We start from the raw sequence: 19,710 nt of genomic DNA, 5'->3' as shown, positions 1-19,710 counted from the left end.
AAAGCCCGCATGCAGCAACAAAGACCCAACACAGCCAATGATAAATAAATAAATTTTAAAAAATTGTTTATATGCTTAAAATATAAAGAGCTGCTGATAATCAGATTCCAAATAAAGAAAAGTTACTTCAAAAAAAATAAATACAAGTTCTCATCACAAGAAAAAAAACTTAAGTATGGTGATGGATGCTAACTAGTGGTGATCATTTGTAATATAAACAAATATTGAATTATGTTGTACACCTGAATAGTACAATGTTATATGCCAATTATACCTCAATAAAAATAAATTAACAAAATAAAATATATTTCTGGAAAAAAAGAAACCATTCCTGACCTTGAGGCCATGAAATATTCATCTTCTAAAAGCTTACTGTTTAGCCTTATGCATTTAGGTCTATAACCCACCGAAACTTGATTTTTGTACACAGTGCAAAGTATGAGTCCAATTTCATTGTTTCCCCACACCCATCATCTCCCGAAAAAGACCCTTTACCATAAATCAAGTGCTCATATATGCACAAACTACTCTGAGTTCTTTATCCTAATCTGCTGGCCTATTGATATCTCCCTGCCAATGTAACACTCTGACTTAATAATGTCTTGATATTCAAGAACATCCTTATTCTCCTTTAAGAAAGTGTTGGTTATTCTTGACCCTCTGCATTTCCATATACATTTTAGAATTAGTTTGTCAAATTGCATACTAAAACAAAACAAGCAAGCAAAAAAAAAACCTGTTTGCGATTTTGATTGGAATTATATGGGATTATAAATTAATTTAAGGAAAACTGACATTTTAACAAAATTGAGCCTTCCAATCCATGAATATGGTGGATTCTTCCATTTATTTGTCTTCTTTAAGGTCACTCAATAACATTTTATAGTTTTCTTCACAGAAATATTGTACATTTTATATCCCTTATTCTTAAGTACTTGATTATTTAATGCTACTATAAATGGTCTCATTTAAAAAAATTCATTTTCTAACTGTGGCTGGTATACAGAAGTGCAACTGATTTTTATATTACTGTTGTATCCAGCAACAATAAAGACTAGAGTGGAAATAAATGAAACAGAGAATAGAAAAACAATAGAGAAAATCAATGAAACCAAAAGGTGGTTCTTTGAAGAAATCAACCAAAATGAAAAACCTTTAGCTAGATTGACAGAGAGAGAAAGAAAAAGAAAGAGAGAGAACTCAAATTATTAAAATCAGGAATGAAAGAAGCGGCATTACCAACCTTTCAGAAATAAAAAAGAGTATAAGGGAATACTATGAACAACTGTATGCCAACAAATTAAACAACCTAGATGAAATGGACAAATTCCTAGAAAGACACTGTTACGGATTAAATTTTGTACCCACCCCAAATTTATATGTAGAAGGCCTAACCCCCGGTACCTCAGAATGTAACCTTATTTGTAAGGAGGGTTGTTGTAGATGTCACTAGTTAAGCTGAGGTCATACATATTGGAGGAAGTGGGCCCCCAACCCCAAACCACTGGTGTCCTTATAAAAAGGAGAAACTTGGACACACACACATATGAAGATGGAAGAGCGGTCTGAGTGATGCATCTACAACAAAGGAACACCAAAGATTGCAAGCAAACCACCAGAAGCTAGGAGAGAAACATGGAACAGATTCTCCCTCACAGCCCTCAGAAGAAACCCTGCCAACATCTTAATCATGGACTTCTAGCCTCCAGAACTGTGAGAACAATGTTTCCCTTGTTTAAGCAACCCAGTTTGTGGTACTTTATTACAGGATTCCTAAGAAACTAATGCAGACACAAACTACCAAAACGGACTTAAGAGTATACAGAAAATCCTAACAACCTATAAGAAGTGAAGACATTGAATTCTTATTATCTCTTCACTGATTTCTAGTATAATTTCATTATAGTCTAAAACATACTCTAGAACGGGGGTTGGCAAACTATTTCTGTAAAAGGTCAAACTAAATATTTTAGGCTGTGCAGGCCACATCTGGTCTCTGCTGCGTATTTTTTTTTTATTATAGCTCTTTAAATATGTTAAAATTATTCTTAGCTTACAGCCATATAAAAGTAGGCCATGGGCTGACCCTGCTCTGGAGCTGCACTATCTGGTATGGGAGCCATTATATAGCATATATGGAACACCTTCATCACTGAGGGAAGATTTACTGGACAGCACTGTCCTTGAGTATATGATTCCAACTCTCTGAAATTCTTTTGAGTCTTGCTTTATGGTCTAATACATAGTCTAAGATTCAATTTTTTATGTAAAGTAACAAAGCTTAAGGGGAAAAGTAGGATAAGGAGTAGGAGGAGAACAATCCTGTGCCAAGGGATGCATAGAATCAAGGCAGTTACCTCTGTCCATCCTTGTGAAATTAAGGCTCTGTATTTTGCTTTAAGGGGAATGAGAAGGAGCTGCATTGATTTCGATGTTTTCAAATGTCTCGTCCTGATTAAGCCCCAACTTTGAGTCCTTATAATAATAGGACTTAATAACATTTATTGAGTGATTGTAAAGTGCCAACCACTGTTCTGATTTATATTCATTGACTAATTTAATCCTCATAGCAACCATATGAAGGAGACACAACTCTCATCTCCTGTTATAGATCATCTCCTGCTCCTCTTTCAAAAGAAGCCTCTTGGGCTTCCCTGGTGGCGCAGTGGTTGAGAGTCCGCCTGCTGATGCAGGGGACACGGGTTCGTGCCGCGGTCCGGGAAGATCCCACATGCCGCGGAGCGGCTGGGCCCGTGAGCCATGGCTGTTGAGTCTGCGCGTCCGGAGCCTGTGCTCCGCAACGGGAGAGGCCACAACAGTGAGAGGCCCGCTTACCGCAAAAAAAAAAAAAAAAAAAAAAAAAACTTGCTCCACTCATTGACCTCCCGCATGTCAATAAACAAAAGAAGCCTCTTTTCTAGCTCTGTTTTCTCACTATCTCCCTGTAGTGGACATCTGTTTTTTGTCAGTCCTGCACTAATTTCCTGCAGGGAATTCTTAATTCCCCTACCCTATGTTCTGCTTACAACACTCTCTTTCCTATTGGAAGTTTGTTACGTTGTTGTTGAGAAGGGCTTGGCCCTATGATTCCCTCTCCAGAGGCCCATGACCCAGGCCTGGGCAACCTTATTACTCCATTACCCCAGGTCACACTGTTTGGCTCAAGAATGACCAAATGACCCAATACTTGACTAATCTTCCCCATCTTTGAATATTCAAACTCTGCTAGCTGTTCCTGGGAAATCATGAACCTTATGGACAATGCATACCTGGGGCTGCCAGTACCTTCCCCCCAACTCCCCGATTGTGAGAGCCTACACTGAGGAGCACAGGAGTAAGGCAGAGACAGGAAGAGGAAGAGAAAAAAATGAGTTCCGATAATACCATTTGAACATCCAGATCCAGCCATACTGTTTACTTGCAGATGTTTGGTTACATGAATCAATAAATTCCTTTCTGTTTTGTTGGTTTAAACCAGGTTGAGTTGGCTTTCTAACTCATGTTCCCCAGAGCTCCAAGCATGTCCTTCTTTCTCATTTCTGAGCCTTTGTTTAGGTTGCTGCCTCTCACCTTCCAAATGCTATTCACTTTTCAAGGTTCAACTTAATAAGACTTCTATGAGGCATTCCCAAATTACTCAGGCCCACTGTCACTTCCCTTTATTCTGATACTCTAGTGGATATTATCTGTAACCACAAATTTTAGCAAGTTTTATATAGTTCTTCATGTTTATTCATCTGAACCTACAATCCAGACAAATAAAACCATTACTTAAACATGCTCCACTCCATCCCACAGTTACATCTTTATTAAACTATTTCCTCTCTCCCTTATCCACATCTCCTCAGCACCAACCTTTAAAATTCCATATCCCAACTTCTCCAAAAAGTCCTTGATCTCTGGCCTCCCAGCTAGATGTAACTCCCCATTCTCAGAATCCTATAGTATTTCATCTGACCTCTTTAATAACAATTTTTGTCTCCTGCTCATCTAAATTATTCCCTTTAAGGGTCTGCATGTTGTTCATTTATGTGTCACACTATCTTGCACTACTATATATACTTGTATTACACAATATGTGAAATACTGAATATTTTTTAAAGAGAATAAATACTTATGAAGCCTCAAGTATAGACAGAGAATTGTGTTAGACACTACTGGCAGTAAAACTACTACCACAAAACATGGTTCTTTCCCAGAAATGCAACTATCTTATGCTCCCAAATAGACCATAAATTCAGTAAGATTACATTTACATTATACATTTCTTGTATGGCCACAAGAACACCTAACTCCAAATTAGGCACATAATAAAAATGCACTGATTTGCACTAAGGTGATAATTTTCTAGGCTGACAACATTCATCACATAACAATGATAGATCTTTAGTGTTAGGATGATGGTAACTCATTCTAATAATGAACTATGCAGTTTTAAACAAATTCTATTTTAAGTCAAAATAACTCACAGCAATCTTTACTTTTTAAAATTAAACAGTGACTTTCATACACTAAAAATTACAACTGTATATACAATTTAATTAATTGAAACCTTTTTAACAGGCAAGTATCATTTCCAAAATGTTTTTAGTATTAACAAAGAAAACACGTGACAAACAAAAACTAACCTCAGGTCCTGAATGTATAGTCAGGAAACTTTCCACAGCCGTCAATGTACCTAAAAGAGAAGGAAAATGGTAAAAGTAAAATCAAATAAAAATCTATTAACCCAGGATAAGTAATAATAAGCTATTCCTATTCATTTAGGGAACATTTTTATTAGGCCTACAGCTGATATAATCAAGAAAATCTGTGCTATAACAGTATTATTAGGTTATTGTAAACAGATTTAAGGAGCAGCTAAAGCCAGATAAATTATCAGAAAAATAGTAGTTTAGTATAAATTAACTGCTGGTACTCACAAAATCTTTTCTAGTATTCAAACTGACATTGCAAAAAATCTCTTCCAATAAGGCAACAATTTAGCTCACTGATTCTGGAAGGCCATCAGTTCTCAAAACTACATCTATGGGCTTCCCTGGTGGCGCAGTGGTTGAGAGTCCGCCTGCCGATGCAGGGGACACAGGTTTGTGCCCCGGTCTGGAAAGATCCCACATGCCGCGGAGCGGCTGGGCCCGTGAGCGATGGCTGCTGAGCCTGCGCGTCCGGAGCCTGTGCTCCGCAACGGGAGAGGCCACAACAGTGAGAGGCCCGCGTACAGCAAAAAAAAAAAAAAACAAAAAACAACTACATCTATGGGAATTATTCTATTTTCCAATATGAAAGCTTTCAAGAAGACTCATTAGTAGTGACTTAAAATGAATATACAGAAACCCTACCAAAATGGGCCTTTGTGATGGCTTATTAAATACTTAAAGTAAGGCTATTTAAATGAAATAAAAATATAATGAGTAAAAACAAAGTAGAAAACCAAGGCCAGAAAAAAGGGGAGAAATCAATTATATTAACCATGAGGACTAATACATACGTATAGTGGTTAAGTATTTAATTAATCTTTGAGCTTATCGAGAGCAGTAAGACAAAAGAAAAACATAACGGGCTAGCTAATTCTCAAAATCTGATAAAATATACCAATTTGTTAAGAGACAGTATTCCTAGTTTTAATTCCAAGAGAAAATTAAAGCATGGGGCCTTAGAAAGTTGACAATGAGCAAGGTAACAAATAACCACACCATCTACAATGATGTTACAGCAGAAAAGAACTAAAGCCACATAAATATCACTTATCTAACACTGTCAAAAACCAAGAATAGATCATTAAATTCTAACTCACTGGAGAGGATTCTGAGAGTTAAGAGAAAGTGGCCTGGATACATGGCTCTTTGATCTAACCCTGTGCACAGAAAGAACATGTATCGCCTAAGGCAGTATGTAATGAAATGTGAGCCACCTGAATCAACAATTAGCTGGGGTATTTGTTAAATGCTGACTCCTAGGTTTCAGTGACTGAAAAAAAGTTCTAAAATAAATCTTAAAGTAATATTTCTCCCTTAAAAATAAAAAAGGACCTATTCAAAATAACAACTATTAAATATTTAAGAATAACCTCAATAAGAAACATGTAGGACCACCATAAAAATACTCTAAACTTTTTCAGTAAATGGAGATTTTTTTAGTAAGTTTTTTAATAAATGGAAATATACCAGATCCATGGGTTGAAGACTAAATAAATATTTTAAAGATGTTCAATTCACGCCCTTCTCTTTATTGGGAATGGTTCCAGCGTTTCATCATTAAGTATGATGTTGCCTACTGCTTTCTGACATTCACTGTGTTAAGAAAGTATTCTATTCCTCAATTTCTAAAATCTAAAATCAATAAATGGCAGGCATGCGTATTACCTTTGTTGAGCTTTGGTCTCAGAGTTACCGTTCTAATATAAACTGGAACACTTTCCATAATTTTAAGCTCTAGAATGGTTTATATAGAACTGGACTTATTAGCTTCAGGTCATTTTTATAAAGGGCATTTTTTATGTATGTATAACATTCCACTGTTTTACTATAATAGTGATTTTTTTCCATTCTTATTGTCTCCATTTTATAAATGAGCTAAAAAAGATGTCAAAAAGCTTGTTCAATACTTTCTAGCTTTGTTCGTTAAAAAAATTAAAACTTTCCAATTATAGTATGTGTATAAATTATACTTTAAGATGTATTAATTCCTAAACAAAGCAAGTTTGAATTTATAATGCCTGCCAAAAATTTTTTCCAGAAATTTTATAGCTATAACCACAACTAAATTCTAATGGAGAATTCCTTCCTTTAGAACACTTATAGTATTACCCATACCTCAAAAAACAATAGTGTCAATATCATTTTCTAACAAGTACAGCTATATTAAAAACAAAGTATGTGTTTTAATACTACCCATTAATAGTTGTTTCTTTTCTCAAGAAGATTTTAGTTCACCACAATTACAAACATGAAACACCTCTATTTTAAATTCCATTATTGCTTCTTGATCAATAATTACCATTCATTTTATTTCTGGTATATATTACTCCCAGATCTGCTGGAATGGAGTCAAAGCCACTGCTTCCAATGATATAAGCCCCTTTTTCTGCAGCTTTCTCATGATACTTCCAATACATTAGTTCCAGAAACTAAAGATTCAAGACAAAAGATCTGAATCAGAGCTATGGAGAAACATCTAGACCAAAATTAAATGATTTACCTTTAAAAACAAAGCAATTAAACTGTGAAAATGCTAACCAAGATGGCTCTGCAGCAAAATATTAACTGCCAAATAGCTGGCACTTACTCAGCAAACATACCTACTATGTTCCAGGTGGTGTGAGAGGTATGCAGATCTGACTTAATTCATTTTTTAGAATGACTTTTAAATGCAAAAGCAATACCTATTATGAAAAATTAATATAGAAAAATACAAAGAAAACAAAAAAAAGTTACCCCGAATCACATCTTCCAGATGAACATCATTACAGACATATATCTGTGCACATATGTAAGTAGAAAGAGTGGTAGGAAAGGAGGGAACGCAAGAACGGGATAATGTCTGTTCAAATTCTTTGTCTGTTTTTTTTAAAAAACAGTTCTAGATTTACAGAAAAAAAATTGAGTACTAGAGAGTTCCTAGGTACTCCACACTCAGTTAACCTTATCATTACACCTTTTACATTAACATTTATTATAATTAATGAACCAATACTGATACATTATTACTAACTAAAGTCCCTATTTTGTTCAGGTTTCCTCAGTTTTTAGCTAATGTCCTTCTTCTGTCCAGGATCCTATTCAGGATACCATACTACATTTAGTTGTCATGTCTCCTTAGGCTCCGCTGGCTGTGATGGTTTCTCAGACTTTCCTGGGTTTTGATGACCTTTACAGCAGTGGTCAGGTACTTTGTAGAATGCCCCTCTATTGGAAATTGTCACATGATTTTCTCATGACTACACTAGATTTACAGGTTTTGGGGAGGAAGACGGGGTAAAGTGCCATTTCCTGATGTCATATCAAGAGTACATACTATCTCACAGACACAGAAAATAAACTTATGGTTACCAAAGTGGGAGGGAGGGAGAGATGGATAAATTAAGAGTATGGGATTAAAAGATACACGCCACTATGTATAAAATAAACAACAAGGATTTACTGTACAGCACAGGGAACTATATTCAGTATCTTGTAATACTCTATAATGGAAAAAGATCTGAAAATATATATACATATAGCTGAAACACTTTGCTGTACATCTGAAACTAACACAATATTGTAAATCATTTAAAAAAAGAAGAGTACATACTATCAACATAATTTCTCACTGGTGATGTTGACCCTGAACACCTGGCTGAGGCGGCATTTGTCTGGTGTCTCCACTGTAAAGTTCTTCTCCCCCCGCCCCCCCCCCCCCCCCGCCGCTTCCATACTGTACGCACTGGAAGGCAGTGACTGTGCAGCCCACACATAAAGAGGGAGGAGTGAAGCTCCCCCTCCTCAAGGGCACAGTAGTTATGTGAATTATGTGGAATTCTGCACAGGTGATTTGCCTCTTTTCTTCCCTTTGCCCATTTTAAATTTGTATTTAAATTTGTATTTTTGACTTATATATATTCTGGCTCATTACTAGGTTTTGATGCCACGTTCACGGTACTTTATAAGGTAACTTAGCAGCTTTCCACCATTTTCTCTGCTCTAGAATATTTTAAATAAGATAGGAATAGTTTCTTTTACATTCATATTTCCTACCTCTTCTTTTATCAGTCTTGGTAATTTACACTTTCTTAACACTTTCCGATATACATCGCCAACTGATAAGCTCTAAGTATGTATATACCAGCACACTGATGATGGTACTCAGCAGAGACTATAGGGACATATGAGGTTACAGTTATAAAGGAGCTAGTGTAGCTCAGTGCTTATCAACACTCCACTTCCTGCAGTGTTAATTCAGGCAAACCTCAATGCAAGTCCTAGTTTTTCTACTTAATGGTTGCATGACTCTGAGCAAGTTTTATTTTAATTAATTCTGTTTACAGCATGCAGTAGCAATAAAAATCAACACATCCTATACACAAAGGCCATGGAAGAAATCAGGATGTAGGGAAGAAAAATTCAAGAAAACTGAAGCTAAGACCTTACCATCATGCTCTCCTTCAAGCTTTCAATGAAATACCATCTCTAAATGCTACAGAGTCATCACCTTCTAAAATCTGTCTGCAAAATTACACTAAATATTTTTCACTTTAACAGAAAGTTGTATTGTTAATTTTGCTCCTTCTTTTCCATTTTACATACCTGAGGTTCTCCACAGATGTCAATACAGCTAGTTCCATTTTCAACACATGCTTTTACTACAGGTTCTCCATAAAATCGGTACTGGGAGAATAAAGAAAACCAACAGTTTACTCTTACTTAGCAAGCTTAAATGAAGGAATACCACTGAGTGTTGGAAGTACAGTCTTCACTATTAAGAAATCAAATATTAATTAAGTAGCCTAATGAGAAAATGAGAAAATAATGTAACTGCAATTTACTGACTCTCACAGTGTAAATAAAAGCATGATGGAATTACCCCTAACTGAAGACAAAGTCCAAAGTTTTATAAAAGAAGTGACTCATTTGAGTTGAATTCTGAAGAACAGTAAGGATTTGCCAGGAAAAAGAAAATCCAAATAATGGAAAAATTATATGTAAAAGTGTAAAAAAGGGTGATGCTCAGGATACCTGAAGCACAGAGTAGTGGAGAGGGAAGTGGTAAGAGATGAGTCTGGAAAGAAACACTTGGTCCAGATCAGGAACGACCCTGAGTGCCATGTTATCAAGACTGAACTTTATCCTTTCTGCATTGCTGAGCCCTCCTAGAGTATTTTAAACAGGACAGTGGTGGAACGTTTATAACACAGACATATCACTCTGCCTGTGGTATTGGAAAACAAAACTCACGGCAGGTAAGAAATGAAGGACAAAACTAAGGAAGCGGAAGGATATACTAAGAGTGAGATACACTTAAAAGACAGAAATGACTGCACTTCCTGATTAGCTGGACATGGGGACCAACAACTAATGGCAGTATTAGCAAAATAAAGAAAGGACAAAGAGGGTTGGAGGGGATAAGTTTAATATTGTACAAAGTAGCTATTCTGAGCCTGTATGATTTTGGATCTCCCAAACTATTTGTTGCTCAAACTCAAGGAATTAAAATTAAAAAAATTTTATATAACAGTTAACACATCAGAGTCAGTCCCATTTCAAAGGAAGCATGACGAATTTTCCCTTTGTGAGGGAAGGGTAAGCGGAAGCATAAACTCCTCTGCTCCTCTCATTCCTCACAGCAAAAGATGGAGAAAGGAGATGGTCTGCTTCTTCTAGCCTTCAAGAAACAGGTAAACGGACACTTAAAAGAAAAGACAGAGCACTACAGGGATTGCCCTTTTCAAGTGGGTCACTTAGGCTCCTCTCTACCTGACTCCACAGCCTCATCTCCACATCCTCCTCCCCCTTCTTAAAAACAGCAAATGACACTGGAATTACAGGACTAGAAAAGTGTGTTTAAGTTCTAGTTCATCCTCTGCTATTCATCAACCATGCAAAATTACTGAAAGCACTTAACTTCTGAGGCAACACAGTACAACAGAACAAACAAGGGCTTTCAAGGCAGCAGGACCCAAGTTCACATTCTAAATCCATCATCTACTAAATTGTATGAATTTATTTACAAATGACATATATGGACTACTATACTAATAAAATATACACTTTAAACATATATAAAATGGACATAGAGTTGAAATTAAAATGAGTACAAGTCAAAGCTCTATTTTCTTTCTGTACCCAATGGATCATCTTGGGTAATTTTTACACATATCCATTTGAAACTCACTTAGCAATTTCCTTGGCCTCCTGGTTATTTCACCCCCGAATACCTCAAGTTGTCCCGTAGTTCACCTGGGTCAGAATCAGCTGGGTTGCTCGTTAAACATGCTGGTTACTCAGTCCCACCCCAACTCCCTCCAGTAATAAGTTTTCTGGGGTAGACTGCAGTAACCTGCATTTTAAATGAGCCTCACTGGTGACTCTTACGTACGTTAGAGGTGGAGAATCACCTCCCTAGACATTCTCCCTGGAAAATCTCACCAACTTTCTGGATTTCTACTACAACATGTATACTGATGACGTCCAACTCCTATCTCCAGAGCTGCTCACTGATGAGGCTGCCTCATCTGTGGCTTCTGTTATAAACTTCAGGACCCGCAAGAGCTCAGGACATGGGGCAAAATGAATTTCACTTTGGCTTCTTTTCCTCTCCTCTATTTCCTCTTCACCCTGACTTCCTCACTTGCTTAATAATTCCACTATATAGTACACATTTCCTGTCTTAATTCAAAAATATCTAGCAGACACCTCAGTTTCAACACATCCAAAATCAGATTCATCATCTTTCTCTCAACAGCAGTTTTTCCCCCTCCACTTCCTAGCACAGGAGACAATAAAGAATAATGCTTAAAAGTATTGATTCAGTCATTTTCTGTATATTTTGACATAATACTTGTTTATATATGCCTGACTAGTTTTACAGCTATCATTTAGCTCTCATTAGAGACCCTCACAAAATAGAGAAATGGGTAAAAAAAAATACCTTCAAAGAAACAAATTATGACACCAAAACTGGTAAACTGGAGTCTACCCCTGGGAGTATAATCCATATTACAAAGTGAAAACGACCTTCCAAGTAGAGCTTAGAAGGAGCATGTTTTGGGGTCAAAAAGCTAGAGATGCCTATAAACCATCCAACTGGAAAACTGAGAAGGTAATTCGATCAACCAGTCTGGAGTTTAAGGGGTAGTTCCTCAGTGGAAATAAATTAATGTAGGCATCATCAGGAAACAGATGGTATTGAAAGCCACCCTAAGAAATTCATTTCACATAGTAGCTCCACACACAAATATATCTGACACAAAAGCTTCATGAACCAGTACGTACCTGTATTACGTGTAATTCACCCTATTTTCTATTTCAGTCTATCTGATTTTTCTTTTCAATGCCTAGTCTTAACCTACTGAACTGATTTCACAAAGTTTAAAAAGTACTGGCCCAGTTACAGTTTCTGTTTGGGATGGTGAAAACGTTCTGGAAATAAAGAGGTGACAGTTATATAAGATTGTGAATGTACTTAATGTCATTGAAGTGTATACTTAAAATGGTTAAAATGCTAAATTTTATGTTATGTATATTTTACCACAATAATAATAATATTAAAAAATGGTCCAGGGAATATAAACAGAAAAGAGTTTCTAAGGCTTAAGCTCTGAGACCTCTGGCATTCACAGGAGGATAAAAAGATCCAGCAGAGGAGACTGAGACAAAGCTGGTAGAGAAAAAGAAAACTAGGAGAGGGCAAGAATTCAGATACCAACTGAAGACAGGAAAAAGTGATCGACTGTCACAAATGCTGAGAGGTCTGATTAAGATGAGGACGGAGAACTGATAATTGGATTTGACAGGACGGGGATGCTGGCAGAGTAGTTTCATTTAAGGAGTACGGATAAAAGCCTGACAAGACTAGATAGAGGAGGAGGTGAGGGAGTGGAGACAGTAAGTAAGGCAAACTCTTTCAAGTTTTGCTAAAAAGGGGCACAGAAAAATGGGAGTAGTTAGAAGAGCATGCAGAATTCAGAGAAGTTTTTCTTTAAATGGGAGATATAATCCCATACTTGTATGTTGAGATAAATAATCCAATCAAGAGGCAAAATTTGATGAGAATAAGAATATGTGTAACTGTAAACCTGTAAATATAAAGTCTTTGAATACCGTGTCCATGAGAAGCAGGGGTAGTTTTTCCCTGTAAAAGGAGATAAGGCAGAGTCAGGATACAATGCAGATAGGAAGATCTGGTGGTATAAATTCTCTTCTGACAGCCTGTATGTTCATAGTTTAAAAAAAAAAAAAAGGAAAGAAAGAAAGGAAGGGAGGGAAGGAGAAAGGAAAGAAGGAAGGAAGGAAGAAAATCACGAGGTAAGAGTGAGGAAAAAGGAAGAAAGAGGTGGGATGCTGAAAGTATGAGAAAAAAGAAGTTATAAAACTGCTGCTTCAGTGAGTAGGAGAGAAAACAGCCTAGGAAAATAGATTAGAATTGCTGGAGGTACTGAGGCTGCATGTGAGGTTTGTAACCACATATTTAAAGTGGGACTAGTCAGCATCGGGATGCATTTTTCTCCAGCCAGGCTGGGTTATACATGTTCAGGTAGAGTAAGCAGCGAGCTGGAATAACCAGGGCTGGGGTTTCTCCAGAGTACTTCGGAGGGAGGGACAAGCTGGCTGAGGATGTATATAAGACAGTGATTCAAGCAACGAACCACAGACCACATTCTAAACTAGTTAATGAAATAAATTGAAATAAACAATAGAAATACATTTCATTTAGTGACAATCAAAAACCTTTCTGGTTTCATTTGATGAAATTATCAACAATTTTCTAGATGCTTAGTTTTCAAATGTTTTAACAATTGAGAAAGCTTCCTCAGATCCATAAATGTCACCAACATTCACCCTGTTACACAGACCACAAGTGTCTCTTTCACATCCAGTCCAATAGCAGCAGCTAGAGGTTCTCCTTTCAAAATATCCGCTTTCAACCACTTCTCACCACCTCTAACACTCCTACCCTGTGATTGGCTTGCTTGGCCCATTCCACTGTTGGTTCCCTACCATCTATTTTTCCTCTCAGAAGCCAAAGAACTTCAAATACGTAAATCAAATCATGCCCTTGTTTTTAACCATTCAATGGCTCTTTCATATTTAGAAGGAAACCCAAACCCTGATCTTGACCTTGCAGACCTAACCACCTAGTTCCTAGGTACCTCTCCAATCTAACTCCCCACCTCTCTGCCCTGCTCACGCTCAACCACGCTGGCCTCTCTCACATCCCTCAGTCAGGCCAAGCACATGCTCATCTCAGGACCTTTGGATTTGCTCTTTCCTGGAACACCCTCTCCTCAAATACTCACAGGATTTACTCCCTCACTGCATTCACGTCCCTGTGCAAATTTCAGTTCCTCACAGAGAACTTCCCTGACCATCCATCTAATAGAGACTGGTGTGCCAATCTTTTTATCTCCCTTCCCTGTTTTATTTTTCTTCAAAGCACCTGTCACTTACTATTATAACATTATTTTTCTGTCTCCCCACTGGACTGTAAGCTCCATGACGGGTTTTCTGTTTTATTCATCACTATGTCCGTAGACTAGTTCAGTGTACATATAATAAACACTCAATAAACATTTATTGAATAAATGAATGAATCTTTTTTTAATATCTTTCTTTGTACATGCACTAACATATGTACTGATACAGTAATACAGAATGTAATTTAAAAACAAATAAAAAGTAAATTATGGGTACATGCTCAACCTTTTTTAGTTAAGGGACATGCAGCACAAAAAAAAGTTTGGCAATTATAGTTGTAACCACTAAATAAACCAGCACACATTCCTGGAGTCTAGGGTCACTCTCTCTCTCAGGAGATTTTGGTCATATCCATTTGCTTCTCATGAGAAGTAAAAACTCCCCATATGGGGTTAAGGCCCTGAATCAATTCTTCTGTCCCCTGCCCTTATGTTTCTCTGGAATATAAAATACCAGATTCTGCTAGAAATGAATAGATTGTTTGTTCTGATTCAGAGAAGGGCAGATTACTTACTGGTCCTACACAGTTGAGGACAACTGTTGCCTGTTTAGCCATTTCATCAAGTGAGGCTGGATTAGTGATATCACAAATTATTATTCCAACTTCAGATGACAGTGTCGGCCTTCCTAAAATAAGAAATAAATTGTTTTAAGCAAATCCCGATACAGTATTAGATCACCCAGCCCTTCTTTTCATAATAACCACTGAAGGCAAATTTACTAAATATACTAAAAGCTAATTCTCCCTCTCAAACAAAAGATAAAACTGTTTTTAACCAGGTAATTAAAAATACGGAAAAGACTATGAGGAAAATGGAGTTAAAACCAAGAGTTAATAAAACACATTACTAACCTTTAAAAGAAAATCTAAGATAAGGAATGTGTAAATGACAACTCTATGCAAAATGCCAATTTTACAAGTTTTCAGATAGAAGACGATTTTCCTGACCTCCTCTCCAGGAAAAATTATACTATTATACTATAAAAGCAGTTTCTCATCAACGATTAAACAACTACATATGATAAAATTATGAGGAGGGGAGTTAACATCAACATAATGAAACAAAAGTGGACTGAAGTAAAAAACAGTCTAGCGAAGAACACTCAAGTTCATAATAAGGAAATAACTAGAATAAACTGAATCAATAGAGTAACGCAGGTTTCATGGCTCAAGGTGTATTTCCTGCAATAACCTGATCTGGGCACTACAAATGGTAGGCAACTAGGCTATACCTGTACAGACTCGTTGAACAGAAAAGAAGAAAGGGAAGCATATATTTTAGTCGTGAAAGTATTTCTCTTGGAAAAGTAAAGAAAGACCAAAAAGCTTTTTGGTCAAGATTCTGTACTTGGGAGTGGCAGCAGGAGAGCTGTAGGAGAGTCCAGCCTACATGGTATCTTCTGTACCAAGCACAAACAAAACAGGTTCCATAAACAGGGCTCTGTGTGGAATTATGTGAGATGAAGGTTAAGGTGAAGAACAAAGTATGCCCGAAACTCTAATAGGTGCTATCTGTCTGTATGACAGGGCAGTAGGGTGGAAAACTGACAGCCAAAGTTAAAGGCGACTGACTCCTAACTTAGATGTTCTCACCACGGGGAACATGGGTAGGGTCTCTGCGTGTGTGTGTGTCTCTCTCCGCCACATCTGTATCTCCAGCATTTACACTAGCACCTGACATTAAAAAGACCACTCAATAAAAACAGGCTGAATGAATGCCGAAAGAGTAAGTAAACTGCCGAAACAAAAACACCAAAAAAACTTTCTGGATGAAGAGTGCGACTGCTGGAGAATGCTTACAAGTAAAAATTAAATTAAAAAGTAAAGCCACAGCAACGTTCTCCGTAAAACTCCTAAGCTTCCTCTCCCATCTCCAAAACACAAGGCAAAGGGAGAGCACAAACCATCCTGAAGAAACCAGTGCTCTACTTTTGTACCCGATCAAACATCAAGAGACTTCCAGGCCCACCAGGTTACCCCCCCTCTCCCGCTCTAGAAGGGGCCGGAACAGAGAAAGGAAAAACTCAAGTTCCTATTTCGCCAGTGGGGATTCCCTAATTATGGGAGAAATTCAAGGGGGGGGGGGATGTCTCTCTCTCTTTTTTGTTTATGGAACAGAACGAAGCTCTGACGTTATCAGGAGCCCCGTGCTCCTCCTCCTGGCCGCTAACAGGGTTGGGGAGCTCGAGGGGCACCCAGGGAGAGAAGCTCTCATTTCAGGCGACTGAAACCCCTCAGCCGGGAGAAGGGGGCTTGGGGATGAGAGCCGCGGCGGTGGGGCCGAGACCGGGGTCCCGGGGCCCCGTCCCAGTCGCCCCCTTTACCCAGTTTCATGGCAGCCCTCTCCAGGACTCGCTGCAGCTTCTCCCGAGAACGGCCCGCCACAGCCCAGGGCAGGCGGGAGCTCCGCTCCGGGGACATCTGCTCCCGGGCCACCTCCTCGGTCACGAACTGGCCGGTAAAGCCAGAGGCGCCGAACACCACCAGGTGGAAAGGCCTCTGCTGGGTCGCCATTACGAGCCCACGGCGATGCAAGGACCAGGATGGCCTGAGTCCACGGCGCCTGCGCCTCAAGCAGCGACTCCAGGACCCGGCGCAGCAACCGCCTCCTCCGCGGCCGCTGCGGTCTCCGCTGCCTGCGCGCCGCGTTCCCGAAGGCCCGCGCGCACCGCTGCGCCAAGGCCCCGCCCACACCGCCTTTTGCCGGCGGCGCCAGTACGCCTCCTCCTTCTCCTCTGGGGTGGGTCCCGCGTTGCTGCTGCTGGCTGCCCTGGCTCGCGAGGCCTGTGTGCTTGCGGGGCTGGCGGCAGCAGGCGGCGGCCCATCCTCCGCCCCGTTGTGGGTCCTGCATAGCTCTGACTGCCCCAGGCGTCGTATCTTTTCGTTCTCCCGAAGGTTGTAGGGAGATACGCAAAGAGAGAGCTCACGAAAACCTTCTGACGGCTGAGAGCACTTCCCGCGCCGAACCCCCCCCCCTTTTTTTTTTATTTTCGAAGCACGTTGTCCAAGGGGGTGTCTGCGGAGCCAGGTGTAGGGTGGACACTGAGTCTGGGGTCCGCCTTCTGTCGTAGGCCCCGCCTCCACCGCCTCGGTGTCCGTCACCTCCGGGACGCCCTTGGTGATGCGGCACACAGTTAATGGTGAACCTCCGCCGGAAAGAAACTCCCAGAATTGTCGTGCCTATTGAGCTGCGAGGTAAAGGTGAATGGTGGTTCAGGACGTCCTCGAAATGCAGAAGAAATCAAAAGTTTCTTGAGCAGTCGTTATTTATATAGCCAAAAACGTTTTAATATAAATAAACGAATAAGTGAATACATAAATTAATGGGGGAGAAGAGACATATCTCCCAGTACAGAGGCATTCCAAATAATTTGTCATTACGACCTTCTCCAGGAGAAGAGTTTAACTCCTTCCCCTTTGAATATAGGCTTTGCTTAGTGACATACTTTAAAGAGAAGAATGTGGAAAGGGGGAGGAGGGGTGGGAAAGAGAAACCAGGTAAAAATTACTCTGGCCAAATGATCAAGGTTAACATCATCAATACATCATGTTGATAGCACACATCCCTAATATGATGTGATAAGGATGATAGATACTTCATCTCTGTCGGGTTCCTCCCCCAAACCCATAACCTCATTCTAACCATGTTGAATATTCTAGAAGATACCTGCCCAATACTCCCCAAAATGTCAAAGTCATGAAAAAACGGGTGGTAGGAGAAACTGTCAGTTACTAAAGGAGCCTAAAGGGACATGATGACTAAATGTAATGTGGTATCCTGGATGGGACCCTGGAACAGAAAAAAGACATGAAAGAAATCCTAGTGAAATCCAAATAAAGTGTGCTTAGCTAATCACAATGCACCAATATTGGTTTCTTAGTTGTGACAAAGGTACCAAAGTAGAGTTAAATGTTAACAGTAGGGAAGACTGGTGAGGGGTATAGAGAATGCTCTGTACTATCTTTAACTTTTCTGTAAATCTAAAACGATTGTAAAATTTAACATGTAATTTTTTTTTAATAATAGGAGTGATTTTAAGACATTTTATTTATTTATTTATCTATGGCAGCGTTGGGTCTTCGTTGCTGTATGCGTGCTTTCTCTAGTTGCAGTGAGCGGGGGCTACTCTTCGTTGAGGTGCGTGGGCTTCTCATTGCAGTGGCTTCTCTTTGTTGCATGAGCTCTAGGTGCAGGGGCTTCAGTAGTTGTGGCTCACTGGCTCTAGAGAGCAGGCTCATTAGTTGGGGCGCATGGGCTTAGTTGCTCCACGGCATGTGGGATCTTCCTGAACCAGGGCTCGAACCTGTGTCCCCTGCATTGGCAGGCAGATTCTTAACCACTGTGCCACCAGGGAAGCCCCAACATACAATTTAAGAAGAATTTTGTGCATTTGTATCAGATGCGTGTAAATATGTCATCTCGTATAATGCTATTCATCAAGCATTTCCAGAGAGCTTATGTTTGTCAAACTCTGAAATAGATCCTGGGAATACAGTGATTCCCTAATTGGGGGATAAATAGTTTAATTGCAGTACACGTGGCAAATGAAGGAAGGAACTATCTCTAGGGCAGAAGAAACAAGAGAAGCGTGTGCTAGGTTACATGCTGTTGATGATGCCCAGCTATGCCAGGGACCCCTGCGTGTGCAGTCATGGGTACAGTTCACTGAAGAGGGAGTCTTCCAAGGGAACTTGACTTTGATTTCAATTAGTAGAGCTTAGATATAGAAGGATTGAGAGAAGGACAGGTGTTTGTTTATTCATCCAATAAACATTCAGTGTGTGTGTGTCATATGTACCAGATCCAGAAGCCAGGGCCAGATTTTGAAGTAAAGTTATATTAATAACCCTCCTTAAAATATGAATAGATGGATGCTTTTTAAATCATGAAATATATTAATCATACAAAAATGGTAAAGCCAATAACAAATATGTACCCACCACACAACTTAAGAAAACTATTCCATGGAGTGAGGCTTCTGGGTACCCATCCCTGAACACATTTCCTTCCCTACCCTCTAGGTGGCCACTTGCCCCAGTTTGGTTTTATCATTCTTGTACATGTCTCCTTGAGCACATGTGCAAGGGAATATTTTAATACATATCTAGGAATCAAAATAGTCCTAGAATATGCACATTTGAGATGTAATCAAACTGCTCTCCAGAGCAAATGTACTGATTTACACTCTCAGCAGGATATGAGAATTCTGTGTTGTTTAATCTATGCCAAAACTGGGAATTGTCAGACTTTGAATTTTTGTCCCTCTGGTGATTATAAAATGGTACGTGTTCAAGAATTTATTGAACACCTGTTACATGCTAGACACTAGGAATAAAATACTGAGGATACTGCAATAAACAAACCGAAGGCTCTGCCTTCATGAAATTTACATTCTAGTGCAGTAGACTATCAATAAAAAATAATCGTACACATATGCACGTTTGCAAAAATATTTGTCCAAGCATGCTCATTGCAGCATTATTTGTAATAAGAAGAAACTGAAACAACTGCAGTGTCCTTCATTAGAGGATGTGTTAAAT

General features: G+C 39.0%; 1 protein-coding gene across 1 annotated transcript in view; it reads right to left on the bottom strand.

The window, feature by feature from the left end:
• SCCPDH (saccharopine dehydrogenase (putative)) overlaps positions 1–17,168 on the bottom strand; it is a 41,056-nt gene extending 23,888 nt beyond the window's left edge. Inside the window, 6 exon segments of the mRNA XM_067729547.1 lie at positions 4,629–4,678; positions 6,997–7,126; positions 9,282–9,362; positions 14,683–14,795; positions 16,494–16,719; positions 16,721–17,168. Of these exon segments, the coding sequence (XP_067585648.1) occupies positions 4,629–4,678; positions 6,997–7,126; positions 9,282–9,362; positions 14,683–14,795; positions 16,494–16,719; positions 16,721–17,020 (900 nt within the window). The 5' untranslated portion in view covers positions 17,021–17,168.
• Positions 17,169–19,710: the final 2,542 nt, after the last annotated feature.

This window comes from Pseudorca crassidens, chromosome 2 (assembly GCF_039906515.1).
Source record: "Pseudorca crassidens isolate mPseCra1 chromosome 2, mPseCra1.hap1, whole genome shotgun sequence".
Lineage (NCBI taxonomy): Eukaryota > Metazoa > Chordata > Mammalia > Artiodactyla > Delphinidae > Pseudorca > Pseudorca crassidens.
This window is presented reverse-complemented; position numbering and strand designations above follow the sequence as displayed.